Source organism: Cladophialophora carrionii (genome assembly GCF_000365165.1).
Source record: "Cladophialophora carrionii CBS 160.54 unplaced genomic scaffold supercont1.2, whole genome shotgun sequence".
Classification (NCBI taxonomy): Eukaryota; Fungi; Ascomycota; class Eurotiomycetes; order Chaetothyriales; family Herpotrichiellaceae; genus Cladophialophora; species Cladophialophora carrionii.
In genome coordinates this window covers 2497227-2515384 of record NW_008481827.1, presented here as the reverse complement: position 1 = coordinate 2515384, position 18158 = coordinate 2497227, and the positions used below count along the sequence as shown (strand labels likewise).

Genomic DNA, 18158 nt, shown 5'->3' with positions numbered 1-18158 from the left:
GCGATGCCTCCTTCAGTCAATGGGTCTCAAGTTCGCCGCCAAGAATCTATCGTTAATGCGGACCGTCGAATACTACCAGGGCCTCAATTATTGCACGAATTGGTGGCCGACACATCTGAGGAGGCTATCATCTTCGACTTCTTACAGGCTGACGACCGCCATGTCAGGCTCACATATCAAGATTTCCATCGGATTACAGACCTTCTGTCTCGGGACATCCGAGCGCAATTACCGATTCAAGCCGACCGGAGGCTCATAATTCCCGTCATCGTACCGCAATGTCCGGAGCTCTATGTCGCATGGGTGGCCGTGCTCAAATCTGGCGCCGCCTTTTGCCCAGTTAGCCACGATGTGCCAGCAGAAAGACTGAAGTTCATCCTGCGAGATGTCGAAGCGACCTTCGTCTTGGCAACCGCTGCCACATCAGACCTCTTCCGAGACGCACTTTCACAAGTCCAGTGCAAAGTCGTGTCTCTCACTACGCTCCTGGACAGACTGAAATCAACCCGAAATGGTGAATTCAGTTGCCAAACTGGGCCGGCTGTAGATCCTTCGAGTCCTGCATATGTGATGTATACATCAGGCTCTACAGGACTGCCCAAGGGGGTCATGGTATCGCACCTTTCCGTGTCCCAATCACTACTAGCGCACGATGAGCATATCCCCCCCTTCAGGCGCTTCTTGCAATTTGCTTCACCCACGTTCGATGTATCCATATTTGAGATATTCTTTCCATTTTTCCGAGGCGCCACACTGGTTGGCTGCGACCGAGAGCGCATGCTTGCTGATCTCCCAGCTACGATTCAGGCGCTAAATGCAGACGCCGCAGAGCTCACACCCACCGTGGCGGGAACACTGCTCAGGACGAGAAAGGCAGCCCCTTGCCTGAAGACGCTCTTGACAATCGGGGAAATGCTTACAGCCCAGGTGGTCTCGGAATTTGGCGGGAATTCAGGTAAACCTAGCATGTTGTATGCTATGTACGGTCCCACCGAAGCGGCGATTCACTGTACGTTGGCAACGAAGCTAGCTGCGGACGCATCCGTTCGCAGCATAGGGCAACCATTGGCCACAGTCACTGCGTTTGTCCTCAAATCGGGCGATCCGCCCACGATAGCGCCTGTCGGGGAATCAGGCGAGCTTGCTATAGCCGGTCAACTCGCCGATGGATACTTGAATCGGCCGGAGCAGAACCAGGCCGCATTCGTGGACCTTCCTGGCTACGGCGCAATCTACAAAACCGGTGATCGAGCGATATGTCGTCCCAACGGCGAGCTAGAAATCCTGGGCCGAATTAGTTCTGGGCAGGTGAAACTAAGAGGCCAGCGGGTTGAACTGGGAGAAATCGAAGAGATCGCGTCCAAGACCAAAGGGGTGCACATGGCCATTGCCAGCATCATCGACGATGTTCTGGTGCTTTTCTGTGTGGCAAGGCCTGACGTTGGAACGGCCGCCATCCACGCTCAGTGCAAATCGTGGTTGCCGCCGTACATGCGCCCAGGCGAAATCGTCTTCCTCCACCACGACGTTCCACGACTAGCTTCGGGCAAGATTGATCGCAAGTCGCTCGAGCGTAATTATCGCGAACAACGATCATCAGCAACACACGAGGGTACATTCAAGAATCAGATTGAGGAGGACATTGCAAAGGTTTTGAGCAGCGAGTTGAGAACAACGATCGACAGAAGTACATCCTTCTGGTCCTTGGGACTAGATTCCCTGCGTGCCATAAAGGCGGCATCTCAGCTACGCCAAAAATACAGCTCCGTCAGTTCTGCAATTATTTCTGAGGCGGACAATGTAGCCGAGCTGGCATTCATTGTGGGGAAGTCAACCACCTCTGATAACCGTGAGCACATAAAAACCGGATATGAGGCCTCTGAGGAGTGGCAAGACATCAAGCAACAGCTGCTTGGTGGTCCTGACCTTGCAGGCCAGGAACCATCCTGGGAGGAGATCCAGCCTTGCAGTAGCATGCAGGTGGCAATGCTGGTTGAAACTGCCACGAAACAAGAGCAGAATTTCAATGATATCTGGCTTCAGCTTGCTCCAGGAGTGAGATTTGCTGACCTCCGTCTGGCGTTCAACAAGCTTGCGGAGAAGAACAAGATTCTGCGGTCTGGTTTCGTGCCAACGGGAAGACAGGAGATGCCCTTCGGACAAATCATTTGGCGATCTCTATTAGACTCGGAGCTCACTCTTCTGCGACCCCTTCAACTGAGTCAGGACACGGATGACGTTGCTCACGTCCGCATTCACCACGCGCTGTATGATGGCTGGTCTTGGGACTTGATCTTGGACGACCTGAATACAATATTGTCAGGTCACGATGCACCAGGAAGAACGCCGTACTCCGTTTTCTGCTCCTTCGAACAGCGTCAGCTTCAGTCTGAAACATCAGCCACCCGCGAATTTTGGGAGAATCAGTTTGTAGACTTCAAGCCTTCGGCATTCCCAAACCTCTCAGCAACTCGTACAGCGCAACGTCACAGAGGTTGCACGGAGTTGTCATTGACGGTCTCCTACCAGCAGCTGTCTGACATTGCTCTGTCGTTGCGTTGCGGTCGAGAGACCCTCCTAGAAGCAGCGTGGTCTCTCCTGCTTTCATCATACCTCAACGAGGCTGACCTCGCGATCGGCGTTGTGTCGGCAGGCCGGCATCATTCTCTCCCAGGAATTGAGTCCATCATTGGCCCCTGCTTATCGACGTTTCCTCTACGTATTGATACCGATGCTTTGAGAACGGCTCATGACCTTGTCAATCATATCCAAAGGCTGCGCAACCTACAACAGAAACATGGGAACATAACCCTTCGAGATATTAATCGCACAGCAGGCATCGGTGCTGGAGATAGACTCTTCGACACCCTTTGTGTATGGCAACAAGACAGCGCAGACAATGACAGGGATCGCTCCAAAGTAACAACCATCTCGACGCATGATGCCTTGGACTATTCCCTTGTGCTGGAATTTGAACCTCGTCAGGGAAAAATCCATGTGAAGTTGAGCTACGACACGGAGCGTGTTCCGGAAGATCAGGGACAGCTTTTGGCGAGGCAGCTCGATGATGCCGTCACGCGCATTATAAACGAACCAGAAATGCGCTTAGGTCATGTTTGGGATGACATGAGCCAAAATATTGCGTCGATGGTCAACACCAATTTCGAGCAGTTTAGTGGGTCTTTCGACCTCACAAGCACAGTTGGAAGTCTTGCGGAGTCATGTCCTTCGAGAGTGGCAGTCGAAGTCGTGCACGACATTGACGTATATACAGGTCGAGCCGATAAGGAAATCCTCACCTACAGCGACCTATTCAAGCGAGCCTCACTTATCGCCTCGTCATTGCAGAGGAAATACTCTATAGGTGTTGATGACCTTGTATGCTTGATTGGCCCAAGATCAACCGAGCTCTACATCGGCATACTTGGTATCATTATGGCTGGAGGAGCTTACATGTGCATCGACCCTCGCACGCCGACTGAGAGAACTCGCTCGATCCTGGCTGAAGCGAAATGCAAGCTTGTCCTAACCGCCGGCAAAGCCAAAGCGCCGCCTCAATCTCCGGTGGTAACAATCGTGTCGATGATCGACCTACTGGCCCAAAACTCAGTATTGGAAGTATTCAGGTGGCCTGCATTGACAGGAGGGGAGCTAGCCTACGCTGTGTTCACAAGTGGTAGCACTGGTGTCCCGAAAGGTGTCCTCCTCACTCGGCGAAACCTGCTCAGCAACCTTGAAGTGCTCTCACGTATCTATCCCTGCAAGTCAGGAACAGATCGTCTGTTACAGTCCTGCTCGCCAGCATTTGATGTGTCGGTCTTCGAAATTTTTTGGACATGGCACATGGGCATGACACTGTGTACGGCCTCGAACGATGTACTGTTTCGAGATCTCGAATATTTCATCAAAAAGCTGAAAATTACCCACCTCAGCATGACACCCTCGGTTGCTGCCTTGGTTAGTCCTGACAAGGTCCCGCACGTGAAAATGCTGGTTACGGCAGGAGAACCTATGAACTCGAAGGTCTTCTCAGCTTGGGCCGATCGTGGTTTATACCAGGGCTACGGTCCCTCTGAGACAACAAACATTTGCAACGTCAGACCTCGTGTCTCAGTCGCAGACGCATCAAACAATGTCGGTCCTCCGCTGCCAAATACATCAGTCTTCGTCTGCCAAAGGCAAGCACTGGACTCACGACATACCGTCAACGGCACCAGTGGTCAGGCAGCTCTAGACTTCAGACTGGTTCCCACGGGTGGAGTAGGAGAAATATGGATCGGCGGAGAGCAGGTCGGGCGCGGGTATATCGATCCTGCACTTACCGCAAAGGCTTTCTTCGACCACCCGAGGTATGGTCGGCTCTACCGCTCTGGAGATATTGGAAGGCTTCTCGCCGACGGGTCCTTGGCCATCTTGGGTCGTGAGGATGACCAAGTCAAGCTTCGTGGCCAGAGAATCGAGCTGGGAGAGATCAACTCTGCTATCCTCCAATGCCAGGGTGTCCAAGATGCGGTGTCTATGATCATTAGCGCAGATGGTGAAGCAGGTGCCAAGCTTGTTTCCTTCTTGACTCCACGTCAGTCTAGAGAATCAGTCACACGCGCCGAGGCCATCGATGCCATTTACGACCAGTTGTCAAACACATTGCCGAGCTACATGATACCTGACGCACTTATAGATCTCGTCTCCATACCACTGACCCGTCAGGGCAAGGTCGACCGGAGAAATCTCATCGACAAGTACCACGGCCTTGATGGGGAGCAGCTCCAAGCAGTTTCGCGAGGGAGTACTGCTTCAGAGGATGCTCGTGACTTCTCCGAAGACGAAAGAACCATCGCTGAGGCAATTTGCGATAGCCTCGGTGTGCAACTACAGACAATCACTCGCAATAGCTCATTCTATGCCCTGGGACTGGACTCGATCAGTGCTATCCATGTTGCAAGAAAACTGAGAGACTATTTTCCATCTATTGAGATCTCCACCTTGTTAAGAAACCCATCGGTTGAGCGACTGCACAGAGTCCTGCGCTCAGACACGGGGATGGGCGCAGCGCCATGTCCTCAGCGCGATCTGACTCGACACTTCGCTGGTCCCTCAGGGGATCGGATTCGCAGCACCTACTCCCGTGCGGGACTGGAAGTCGAGAAAATCCTTCCATGCACCCCTCTACAGGAATCGATGGCCACGACTGCCATGAATGGCTCTTCGCAAGCTTATCAGAACACCCTCCACGTTAAAGTCCACGGGGACATTACGGAGCTGCGTGAAGCGTGGGAGCACACACTGGCTAGACATCAAATCCTTCGAACTGGATTCGCGGCAACAGACTCAGCCGCTCAGCCCTTTGTGCAGGTGGTTCTGAAGAACTTTCAGCTTCCTTGGAATGAGGAAACTTATCAAGATGCGCGGATCCACGAACTGGAAAGCCTCATGGTTCCGCCATGGAACATTACGGTGACCAAAGGCGGTGACAATGGCTCCCGGTTGACTCTACAGATGCACCATTGTCTCTACGACGCAGAGGCGATGTCGATTCTTCTATCTGAGATTGAAACTTACTATCATGGCTATCAGCTTCCAAAGCCGGTGCCTTTCGACCGCTATCTGTCTTTCATGGAAATAACCGATATGGACGACACATATGACTTCTGGCGCAGCAAGTTGGACGGAGCTTCCTTGTTCAAGTTATCAGAGGCCATCCTGCCTCAGAACAGGATTCAGCCAGGCAGCGCTTCACGGGCGGAGTCTCGAAGCATAATCGGCTTGTCCGAGTTTTATCATTCTGTTCGAAAGCTTTCTTCGACACCTCTCGCGCTGATGCAGGCCGCATGGAGCCGTTTGCTTAGCTGCATCTTCCAGACTCAAGATGTCTGTTTTGGAAACGTCTTTAGCGGCCGCAACCTTGCTATTGAAGGCGTTGATCGCATAGTTGCACCGTGCTTCAATACGTTACCAGTGAGGGCCCGTCTGCGGCGCGACAGTTCCAACCAAGAGCTATGTCACAGTTTCCAGCAGATGAATGTCGAAGTGTTGCCCTATCAGCCTAGCTCGCTCCGTCGCATCCAGCGAGAAGTCGACACCATGGGGAAACCACTGTTCGATACGTTGATTTTACTCCAGCAGGACCAGCTCCGCCTCGACCATAACATCTGGACGATGGTTGATGAATCTGGGGATATGTCGTTTCCTTTCATTTTTGAGGTAGTGACGGACACCGACGCCGACAGCATCTCCCTGATATTACACTCGGAAGTAGCCAACGAGAACACTTTGAGGCAGTTCCTCCATGCCTTTGACAGCCTTCTCGTGCATACCACCAAGTACCCGCAAGCAAGAGCACTGGACTATGCTTTTGCTACTCATGCGTTGCCAGACCTGCGTCCTAAAACCCCGTTCATCGTCGGTCGTATACCAGCAGCTACCGCAGGAGCGAACGGGTCGGTCCATAATGGAGAAAAGCTGACAGAGGCGGAGACACTGGTCAAGGATATCCTCTTGCAGTTGAAACCTGGTGTTTCTAGGAACATCTCCAAAGACACCACCATATTTCATCTGGGTTTCGACAGCATCAACGCTGTGCAAATCGCGGCCAGGCTGCGCAAACAAGGGTTCAGTATATCTTCTGGTGATATTCTAGAGGGCGCCAGTGTCTGCAATATCGCCAGTCTTTGTAACTCAAGGAAGGAAGAGCCGGAGCCGGGTCCGTCATTCGACCTCGACGCGTATGACAGGCAACATCGTCAGTCAATCTGTCAAACCAACGGCATTGAGCGACCGATAGTGCAGCATGTGTGGCCGTGCACGCCGACTCAAACAGGCATACTATCACAATATCTTCGGTCCAATCGCAAGCTGTACTTCAACCATATGCACTTCCAGCTGCAATCAGATGTCGACCTGTCGAAGTTAAAGCGTGCTTGGGCCGTGGCAATGAAGACGCACAAAATGCTCAGGACTGGCTTTGCCGAAGTGGATGACCCGAAAGTCCCGTTTGCCATGGTTATATACAAAACAGGTGCCAAGCAGCTGCCATGGTTCGACGACACCACCGAGCCCCCGAGAGACCTGGAAGACCTTCGGTACCTGCAATGGAGCGTTCGAGTGTCCACAACGGGGCAGTCTCCGGTCCTTGAGCTCGCAATGCTGCATGCACTCTACGATGCTCGCTCCCTGGATATAATTCTGAACGATGTGGCCTGTATTTACAATGGCATGCAGCCACAGAAAATCGACATTGCACACACCGTCTCGAAGATCCTCGCTACTAGCGCAAATGAAAGCTCAAAATCATTCTGGTCTGAGATGTCAACAGATATGAGTCCAACTCGATTTCCAGACATGCGAATCTACAACAACCAGGCCGCGAATCATATTGTAGCAAAACAACAATGCAGCCTGTCGTCTCAAACCCTGGAGGGAGCATGTGCTGAGGCAGGAGCCACGATGCAGGCCTTGGTGGCCGCGGCCTGGGCTTCTTTACTCGCCGCATATACAGCGCAGAGCGCCGTCACTTTCGGAGTGATACTGTCCGGAAGAGACTTCGACGAGGACGTGGACAAGGTCGCCATTCCCTGTATCAATACTGTTCCGCTGGCAATTCCAATTCATCGTGAACGGGCCAGGCTCTTGCAAGATGCTACCAAGCGATGTGCCGGCATTCTGAAACATCAGCATAGTCCACTCAACGCTATCAAGCGCTGGGCAGGCATTGATGGGGAACCCTTCGACTCTGTCATCGCCCTGCAACGATATGGCTCCGCACAAGATGTTCAAAGGCCATGGGCTCTGGTCGAAGATAATGCGAGTGCCGAGTACGCAGTCTCGCTGGAAATACTACCACACGAGGACGGTACTGTTGACCTCCAACTTACGTGCCGTGAGGATGTCGTGCCTAGGGAGCAAGCTTCTCACATCCTCCGAGAGTATGACGTGCTTCTCAAGAGCATAATCGCCCCAGCTGCCGAGTCCTCGAAGCTTCCGGGGTCAGTTTTGTCTGTCGTGCCAGCCAAAGACGACCGTATCCCTACCGAGGTCCACTTCCTACACGAGTTTGTCGAGCTGACTGCAAAAGGACGACCGGACAACATTGCTCTTGAGTTTGTAACAAGCTTAGAGGGCGCCCCCGCAACCAAGCAGACCTGGACTTATTCTCAGCTCGACTCAGGTGGCAACCAAATGGCGCGCTTGGTCCAGAACAACGGAGCTCGGGCCGGAGATCTAGTGGCTGTCTGCTTTGACAAGTGCCCCGAAGCTTCATTCGCCATACTCGGCATCCTCAAAGCAGGGTGTGGCTACATCGCCATTGACCCAGGTGCACCAGCTGCCAGGAAGGAGTTTATCCTCAAAGATTCTGGGTGCAATCTTGTGCTTACCACAACAGACAAGGTGTCGGACTTTGAGAATTTCCAGGGGGTAACCGTCTTAGCTGTTGACAACGATTCCTGGCAAGTTTTGCCAATCAGCAAGCCTACACCTAGCAGAGAGCCATCCCCTGGAGACACGTGCTACTGCCTTTACACATCCGGAACCACCGGCACGCCAAAAGGCTGCCTCATCAGTCATGACAGTGCTGTACAGGCCATGCTGTCATTCCAGCGAATCTTCCGGGGCCGATGGAATGACACTTCCAGATGGCTGCAATTCGCATCCTTCCACTTTGATGTCAGTGTGCTCGAGCAATACTGGAGCTGGAGTGTGGGTATCTGTGTCACATCTGCTCCACGAGACCTCTTGTTCGAAGATCTGCCAGCAACCATCAGCGCTCTTCAGATAACGCATCTGGATCTTACTCCAAGCCTGGCGCGGCTACTGACTCCCAAGGATGTGCCAAGCCTGTGTGATGGCGTCTTCATTGTCGGTGGGGAGCAAGTCAGACAAGATATCCTTGAGACTTGGGGTGATGCTGGCTGCTTGTACAACTTCTATGGTCCAAGCGAAGTGACCATCGGCTGCACAGTCCATCGACAGGTACCCAAGCACGCGAAGCCCACCAATATTGGCCAACAATGGGACAATGTTGGCTCCTTCGTGTTAGAACCGGGCTTCGAACAGCCAGTGCTCCGCGGCGCGGTTGGTGAATTGTGCTTGTCAGGTCCGCTGGTGGGAAAGGGATATCTCAACCGACCAGAGCTAACTGCGGAGAAATTCGTGACAATGCCCAACTACAACACTCGAATCTATCGGACGGGCGACCTTGTCCGTCTCTTGCACGATGACAGCTTTGAATTCCTTGGCCGGATCGACGATCAAGTCAAATTGCGAGGTCAGCGATTGGAGATCGGAGAGATCAATCATATTGCGTTGGCTTCGGACTCCAGAATTAAAGACGTTTTCACCATGGTCTTGAAACACCCGAGCCAACAGAAGGACCACCTTGTAGCCTTCTTCTCGACAGCACAACGGAAAGTCAAGAATGAGAGCCCGAACATCGTGACTGACCACTTGAGTCAAGAGTTGGCTGGAAAGATTCGGGAGAATTGTTCCAATAGTCTACCGGCGTACATGGTCCCGACCTATATCCAAGCAGTGTCTTCCTTCCCTCTGTCGGTCAACAACAAGGTCGATCACAAATCCTTGAAAGTATTGTACGAAACTAACTCGACCGAGTCAGAGGAAGCAGCATCCGAGCAGGCAGAGGCATTCACAAACGGCAATCTGGGAGTCGGTCGACATGTGGCCGAACTACTGGCATCCTTTCTACAGATTCCCGCGTCAAGCATCAAGCCGAGTTCGAGGTTGTTCGAACTCGGTGTGGACTCGATTTCTGCCATCGGCCTTGCCAGGTTCTTCAACCGGCAAGGCTTCAAGAACGCCAATGTGGCTACGGTGCTCAAACATCCTGTGGTGCAGGACCTCGCACATGTGATTGCCCAAGAATCAACCTCTGATGGCCACCAGGCTATAGAGGCTGCGCGGAAGCTGATTCGAGAATTTGCTGAAACTCATCGCACATCAGTTTGTCGAGCCATGAAACTCCAACCAGCCGACCTCGAGCACATCGCACCTTGCACGCCACTGCAGGAAGGCATGATCTCGCGGGTCGTGCAGGGTGGACCCGACGATACAGTGTATTTCTCCGAATTCCTCTTCGAGCTGGGACCAGAGATCGACTTGGCACGATTAAAAGAGGCATGGCAGGCTACGCAGCAGTCTGTTTCAGTGCTGAGAACTTTGTTCCTTTCCACAACGGGTGGATATGCTCAGGTTGTGCTCCGCAACTGCAAGAACGACATCAAGATCTTGAGTCGGCAGAAAACGAGCGAACAGACACGAGGGTCATCATTCAGAGACTGGGTCAAATCTGTCAGGTCTCTGTCAATGTCGTTGCCCTGGAGCGTCGAGTTGACAACCTCCGGGAGTAGCAAGAGCATGTACCTCTACATCTTTCACGGCCTCTACGACGGATACAGTCTACCGAAGCTACTTAACCAAGTCAAACGGCACTATAGCCGTCCTGGAGATGATCCCTCGTCCACCATTCAATTCTACCAGGCACTACCCTATGGCCCGCTGTGTCGTTTGTCCGACGAGAGGATTTTCTGGCGGTCACGGTTGCCCTCTTTCAAATCGCATCGGCTTCCCTGGACAGGCTTGAAGAACGAGGAGTTGCACGGTCCTATTGTTTTGAGGAACAAGCTCATCCTTGACGACTTACAAGCTCGGTGCAATTCGTTGGACATCACGACCTCCGCGTACTTCCAAGCATTGCTCCTATACACCCTACGGATGCAGCTCAGTGCGAATCCTTCCATAGGCATTGTGGTTTCAGGCCGAGCAATGCCGGATGAAGGGTTGGAAGATGTGATTGGCCCCATGTTCAATACGATACCCTGTGCAATTAACGGTCTCAAGAAGGGAGCGAGAGTTGCGGACCTTGTCCAAGCTTGTCACAAATTCAATATAGATGTAATACCCTATCAGCACACGCCGCTGCGAAAGATTGCACGCTATCTCGATCAGGACATGAACAAGGGGCTCTTTGACACGCTATTCGTCTTTCAAAAGTCGTTGAGGGACTCCGCAGGCCGCGACTTATGGGAAGAGATCCCTACCGAAAGCTCGCCGGATTATCCCCTGAACATTGAGGTCGAGCAGGAAGGGTCCTCCTTTACAGTCACCCTTGCTGCGAAGCCGGCACTTGTCCCAGAATATGACGCCAGGCAGCTCTTTACGACCTACTCAAGCTTCGTTAATGATCCGGCTATACTAGAGTCGACTCTATCACCTGAATTCTGTGAAGACCCAGTCGAATCGGTGCCAACCGCAAATGGCATTCATAATGGTGACCAGACGGAGTCCGACAATGTGCTGAGACAACACAGCGACACTTCTCTGAACGAAATCGAGATGGCTGTTCGTTCCCAGCTTGCAGGGCTTGCTTCTGTCCAAGAAGAAAATGTCCATCGAGACGGGCCAACAATATTTGAACTCGGTCTCGACAGCATCGAAGCAATGAAACTCGCGGCTCGGCTCAAGAAGGTCGGCTTGAGGGTCCCTGTGAGCGCCATCATGAAGACACCTACCGTTGCAGGCATTGCACATGCGGCAACCTCGACTGCTGATGGTGAGGGCCCAATACGCAACGTGAGAGAGGTCCCGGATTCCATTGCAAAGCTGCAGTCGAGCTACCGGACTGCTCTGCAAGCCCAGGGAGTTGACCTGGACGAGGTCGAGTACGTCCTTCCTGTTACGCCGATGCAGGAAGGCTTACTTCTGGAGTCTGAAAAGTACTTGAATGTGATGACTTTCAAATTGGAGCCTGATGTCGACCTGAAGCGACTTGTTGCAGCTTGGCAGACTGTTTCGCAGACACAGCCAATACTGAGGACTCGCTTTGCCACGCTGGAATCGGCTGGTCAGGGATCCGCTTTTGTGCAGTACGTGGTCAAAGAGCCCCTTAAGGTGCAAGTATTTCACAACGCCAAGTTGCACCAGGTTGTCGACAGGTTCAGAGGCGACCCGTCAGACCAAGACTTGTCATCTCGCGGAATCCAGATCGCTGTAGTTGATGAGGCGAATGCAGCCTTCCTGGTGCTAGCTATGCCACATGCACTGTACGATGCTTGGTCTCTGTATCTCCTGCATCAGCAAGTCACCGAAGCATACCAGGCACCGACTCCACCTACCCCCGAGACCAAGGACCATGCCATTGTCCCACTGCAAAGTCACCTCCAACAAGTTTCTGATCAATCGAGCAGTAGGGATGTACATATGTTCTGGGAGGAACAGCTCGGGGGCATTCAACCCAGCACATTCACCCCAGAGATCGCGCCAGACAGACCTGCCTTTCTGTTTCACAAGCATTCCAGCACACATCTGGAGAAGGTACTCAATTCCTGCAAGCGCCAGGGCGTGACGCTCCAGTCCTTGGGACTTGCCTGCTGGACCATCGCACTTGCTCACAGGACTTGCCAACTGGACGTGTGTTTCGGCCTCGTTCTGTCCGGTCGCACTACCGAAGGCTCGGAGCAACTTGTCTTTCCCACCTTCAACACTGTCATATTCAGGCCCCAGATCACGAAGGACAGCACGAACGCCGAAGCTGTCAAGCAAGTGCACGATGCCGCAGTCAGAGTCTCGGAACATCAGCATTTCTCTCTTCGAGAAGCTCTCCGAATGTTTCGGGTCTCGGGAACTGAGACACAGCTTTTCAACACATTGTTCACATTTCAGAAGCTTCCGAGCTCTGGAGACGATCTCGCGGCTCTTTACAATGAGTTCACCTCTGAAGCAACACCGGTTAGACCGCCTTATCCCGTCAACATCGAGTTGGAGAGCGGAACGGAGGGCCTGATCTGGACAGTTGCGTGTCAAGAAGGAGTTGCTACTGAAGAATCCGGTCGCGAATTGCTAGAAACGCTGGACAATATCTTGTCCGGTCTAATGGCACAGCCTGACCAACCTTTGGTCCGGGAACAGGACAACATGGCGTCATTTTGTAGCTTGCCACGGATACAACTCGCCAACAGGGAGTTACCAAAGCGAAGACACGAGTCGACCGTTGTCCGAAATGGAGACGGCTCTCAAACAACACGGCCTTGGACTGCAACGGAAACCATCCTCAGAGAAGTCCTGGCTAAGATCGCCAATGTCGACCAAAACCAGATCAAACAGGATACCGGCATCTTCCATCTCGGTCTGGACAGTGTCAGTGCTATCAAAGTCGCCAGTGTATTGAGGAAAGAAGGTATCAAGATACCGGTCAGCGGAATCATCAGAGAGCACACGATTGAAAAGATCGCAACCCTGGCAGAGCAACTGAAAACGCAGGCTCCAGACGTCCATCCAACACTGAATGGATCTACCATGAATCAGTCAGCTTCTCGCGCTATCAAGCTGGGTCTCCCGGTCCCTGAGACCGACATCGAAACTGTCATACCGGCAACTGGTGGTCAATGTTACATGCTCGATATGTGGGAAGCAAGTAAAGGTCGCTTGTTCTATCCAAAGTTCTGGCTCAAGGTCTCGAATAGCTCACCAGGAGACTTGGCACGAGCGTTCCGGGGGCTTGTCCGTGGTGTGCCGGCACTCAGGACTCTTTTCGTCCACGAGAAGAGCAATGAAATGGCCCAGACATGGCAGGTAGTCCTCAAGAACGAGGCTGTGGACAAGCATGACTTGCCGTGGACTTTCCATATCAAAGACCAAGGAAGCGAGCTCCTGATCACACTTCACATCCATCACGCCTTGTACGATGCTGTGAGCCTCCAGCTGCTTGTAACAGAACTGGAGAGACTTTGTGTCGACACCGATTCGGAAATGCGACACAACACGGACATGAGCATCTTCATTTCCAACATCCAGTCATCTGCAGCGGTAGCGCAAGAATTCTGGACAAATTATCTTGGTCCACAGGCAGATTTGACGCCACCCATTGCTCAAGGCTCTTTTGGAGCAAACCGAGTTGAGATATTCGATCCTCGACTTCTGCCTGTCGACGGTTTGACCAGGCACTTGAAACACCACGGCCTCAGCATTCAGGCGCTCTTCTTTGCCGCCTATGCCAGATCATATGCAAGCATACGTCGTGCGTCCCACAATGGAGAAGGGAACAATCCTACAGCAGGTGACGTGGTCCTCGGAATCTACCTTGCCAACCGATCTCTCGATATTGACGGAGTCACGAATTTGATTGCTCCGACATTCAATATCGTCCCGTTGAAAGTTCAGCTCGGCGGAAAGAGTCTGTTGGATTCGGCACTGCAAGTCCAACATGACATAGCTGAGATCACCAAGACCGAGAACTGCGGAGTCAGCATGAGGGATATCTATGCCTGGACAGGTGTCAAGATTGACACATTCGTCAACTTCTTGACCCTCCCATCCGACCAGGAAGACGATGGCGCCCGAGCTGGACCCGACAGGCAGGTGAAGATAGCGCACGCCAAACTCGACCCGGAGCAAAAAACGGAGCTTGAAAATGCGACGAACGCACGGTCGCCCTTTGTGAAAGGTACAGACCAATACTCAGAGGCGAGAAAGTGGTGCTTGGTAAGTGCAAAAACGATTACGCGTTTTGAATTCCCTTGAATCGGCCAATTGCTGACTCTAGTCCTGCAGCCCGCCATCGACGTCGAGGCAAAAGTGGATGACGGATATCTGGGCATGGGCGTATTCGTGCCAGAGGACATGCTCTCTGCGGATGGAGTGGCTGGGATGATGGAGCAGATGAGGAGTTTGATGTTGGACTTTCATTAGGCGCTGTTGGAAGGAGATGGTTGTTGGACTTTCATTAGGCGCCGTGGGTGAAACAGACATCACTTGCGAGATACTGTAATTCAATCTCAGAGGAGATGTTTGCTGTATGTACTTACTTTGCCACGAGGAGGCATGTCACGAGGAGGCATCCTTTTCCTAATGTGTCCAGGTACAGTAAGAAGTTAAAAGTACCTCCGTCTCCGCAAGTCGAAGTGGCTCAGATTCGACACGCCGGTCGCTCGATTCGGGCGCTGAAAGTGCCAATGGCAACGGACTGGGCCTCTTGCCCTTTTATGGGCATGGTGCGCTTCCTCACGGACGTTGGTCCAAACCCTCCTTTAAATCGCATACCATAAGACTACAACGACGTCCTTCCACTTCCACTGTCTACAAGACAGGTTTCCTCCCTGCCACGCCTGCCTACCACCGCCTACATGCGATTTGATCTACTATACGACAGACCCTGATGTCGTATGGTCGACCTACAGTACATGCGCGACTCGCACCGAGTACCCCGTACCTCGTACGAATTACCGGTGGGTTTCTCCTTTCTAGGACTAATTAATTCGGCACCCGACCCACCCACTGCGTGACACCGCCTCGCCTCACTCGCCTTGCCTGGTTCTGCACAGAGTATGTAATCGGTAATCAATATCCTCAGCGGGCGGCTGGCGGTGGGACGTCGATGACCTTACTACCGGGTAGTAGTACGAGCGAGCAAGTCACATTACTGGGACGAGGACGATTACGCGTACGAGTGCGAGTCCGAGTACGGTGATGATATGATCAATGTACTTTAGTTGTTTGATCGGGAATAATCCCCATGGGCTTGTATGGAGTGGCATTCAGTGACTCGCTCGCTAGGTGGATACAGTGGCAAGGTATGTAAGGTACGGAGTAATCCTAGAAGGGTAGGTAGGTCGGTAGGTAGGTAGGTCGGTAGGGAGGTAGGTAGGTAGGCGAATAGCTAGCTAGTAAGCTAACTAATAACTGACACGGCGTGGTACGGCACCGCCATCGTCTCAAGTAAGTCTTATTGTCTATGTGAGGGCTAGCCCCTCAGCTATGACTTAGGTACGTATGCTGTCTGCTGCCCGTGGGCGGGGCTGCCTCACATGGCAGAGCAGAGGCAGGGAGGAGAAGGTGTGCCCGCCACTCACGAGATTGAGACTACATAGTTACTACACACTACATCCTACATCGTACATACTGCATTCTGTGCAGGTTTCTGCCGACTATATTCGACTGACATTGACGACGGGTCATGTCATGTCGGCCATATATAGCATGGTATGCAATGTGCTGTACCAGTACCGGTACCGGTTCAGCTTCGTTGCTGTGTACTGGGGACCACATTGCATACGTATGTACTCTACTGTGTACTCCTTCGACTTCATATTCCGTCCTCCTCCTTGGTACTGATGCCGGCTGTGTATCACTTGTGGTCTCCTGTACTGACACCTCCCCTTTCTACCGTCCGCAGCAGTACATCCCTCTGAGTGTTTGAGTTGCTTGATCAAAACACGGCGTGGAACAAGAGGGAACGTGAGGGAAGAGAAAAAACCGACCCAACCCACAACACGACATGTCGATCCCACACCCAGTAAAAACAGACGACGAGCTCAAGAGCGACAAGGACCCCAAAGACGATGGCGATGACGAGCCAGAACCAGTCATTGCGGGGCCGTTTTCTCTGTACGACGGATCGTTTGTGTTGGAATTTCTGCGGCCTAAACGGTTGAGGAATGCTTCGTGAGTGCAATCCGATCCGATCCGATCTGTCTCTTCAGTATTCAATATGCGGTGCATCTAGTCATGTGCGCGCGCGCGCGTGTGTGTGTGAGCGCACGGCGGAAGAAAGAGCAAAGCAGCAGAGCAGAGCCCCAGCGGCTGAAGTGGAAGTCGAGGTGCAAAGAGACCACAACTCAAGCGGCACACAAGGCAGACAGACAGAGGAGAATGTCTCGCCAGCGATGTTGGCAAACAAACACACTGGCTGGGTGATGACAAGCAAGCGAGGCTGGTGGTCTTTTCGAGTCTCCTTCTTCTGTGCTGTCTCCAATCTCGTCCATATGCACGCAGATCGAGGAGTCTGTACGCGTTCGTGCATAGATGTGTATGCACAGGGGAGCTTGCTAACTTATACCTCATCTCTAGTGTATTGATGCGGGCGACGTACAAGCATGATCATCCGTGGTGTAAGCTGGGGAAAGGGCACGGTCAGGTACGTACCTCGTCGTCATGGTGTTCTCATTGTCGTTCTCATTGTCGTTGTCATGGTCACTTTCTGCACGGCTCCTGATACCGACACCTCTACCGAGGATTTGGGCCACACCAAGACTCTTACCTACCACTGACTTCCTCATAGGCACCTCCCCTACACCTCCACTTCCAGCAATCCGAATCCTTCATCGTGCTGTCCGGTGAAGTTGGCACGACGACGACCTACTCCCTCATCGACACTATCCACACGCCCCAAAACACGTCGGAGTCGAACCCCTACCACATTGCGCCGTGGATGCCGCATCGACTCTGGCCGAGTCCCACCGCCACAGAGGACACGACGATGCTCGTCTGGGCGCACCCGAACCCCGACCACCTAGACAACAAGATGGATAGGTTGTTCTTCCAGGCGCTGTTGATGTATGTCAGTGATGTGAGGGAGGGGAGGGAAGTGTTAAGTCTGTTGCAGGTCATGGTTATGCAGTAAGTGGTGCCATACGTACCGTGACTGGCGAGGCTCCAGACAGCCTCGTGCACTTCATTCAGGCCTCACGGGCTCACCGTTTTCGGAGGCTCACTTACTGACCTTCCGTCACTCTACCCTGACTAGACACTTCTCAGCTACCGCGCTGATCATGTTTCCCGAGCTATGGGTCCTCGGGCCTCTTCGATGGTGGATTCCTTGGCTCGTGCAGTGTATTTGCGCCTACCTCGCCATGTGGATGGGATACTCGCCGTTGTTGAGGAAGTACATGTCCCAGGAAGACTGGGAGGACGCGGCCGTCCAGGGAAGGGTTGAGATGCGGCGGCCGGGGAAGAAGCAGCAGTGATAGAGGTGGTACACAATACCGAGGAGGACAGTTGGCGAGGCTGAGAGACGGCCGAGCCCAAGGCACAAGAATGCCGGAGGCTCGCAAAACGACCTTCCTTGGAGGCACTGTGCGAACCATAGACCAGTCACTGTGGTGCGTTGCACCGTCCTCCCCCAGTACTGCAATGCTTAGGTCCTAGGATTCCGTGACCCTCGACTCTGGATGAAGATGCGCAGTGGAACCTCCCTCACACAGGACAAGGACAGGGGACACAGGCTTCGCAAAGGAAAGTCTCCGAAGAAGAAATGTTGCTCGCTGCTTAATGGCTCGGTGCCCGTAAGTCGTGGCGTGTATTCCTTCGTTTATCGATGCTGCTCTCCTTTCAGTACCCAGTTAGCCATGCTGCGTCTGTTGTATTGTGTCACG

At 52.8% G+C, this 18158-nt stretch overlaps 2 protein-coding genes across 2 annotated transcripts; both read left to right on the top strand.

The window, feature by feature from the left end:
- Positions 1 to 3: 3 nt before the first annotated feature.
- G647_02975 (uncharacterized protein) lies at positions 4 to 14529 on the top strand (the record flags this gene model as incomplete). Its single annotated transcript, XM_008727321.1, has 1 exon — positions 4 to 14529. The coding sequence occupies one exon, from the start codon at positions 4 to 6 to the stop codon at positions 14527 to 14529; it is 14526 nt and encodes a 4841-aa protein (XP_008725543.1).
- A 2734-nt stretch (positions 14530 to 17263) lies between these two features.
- Positions 17264 to 17750, top strand: G647_02974 (uncharacterized protein; the record flags this gene model as incomplete). Its single annotated transcript, XM_008727320.1, has 2 exons — positions 17264 to 17403; positions 17531 to 17750. The coding sequence occupies 2 exons, from the start codon at positions 17264 to 17266 to the stop codon at positions 17748 to 17750; spliced, it is 360 nt and encodes a 119-aa protein (XP_008725542.1).
- Between the last annotated feature and the right edge of the window lie 408 nt (positions 17751 to 18158).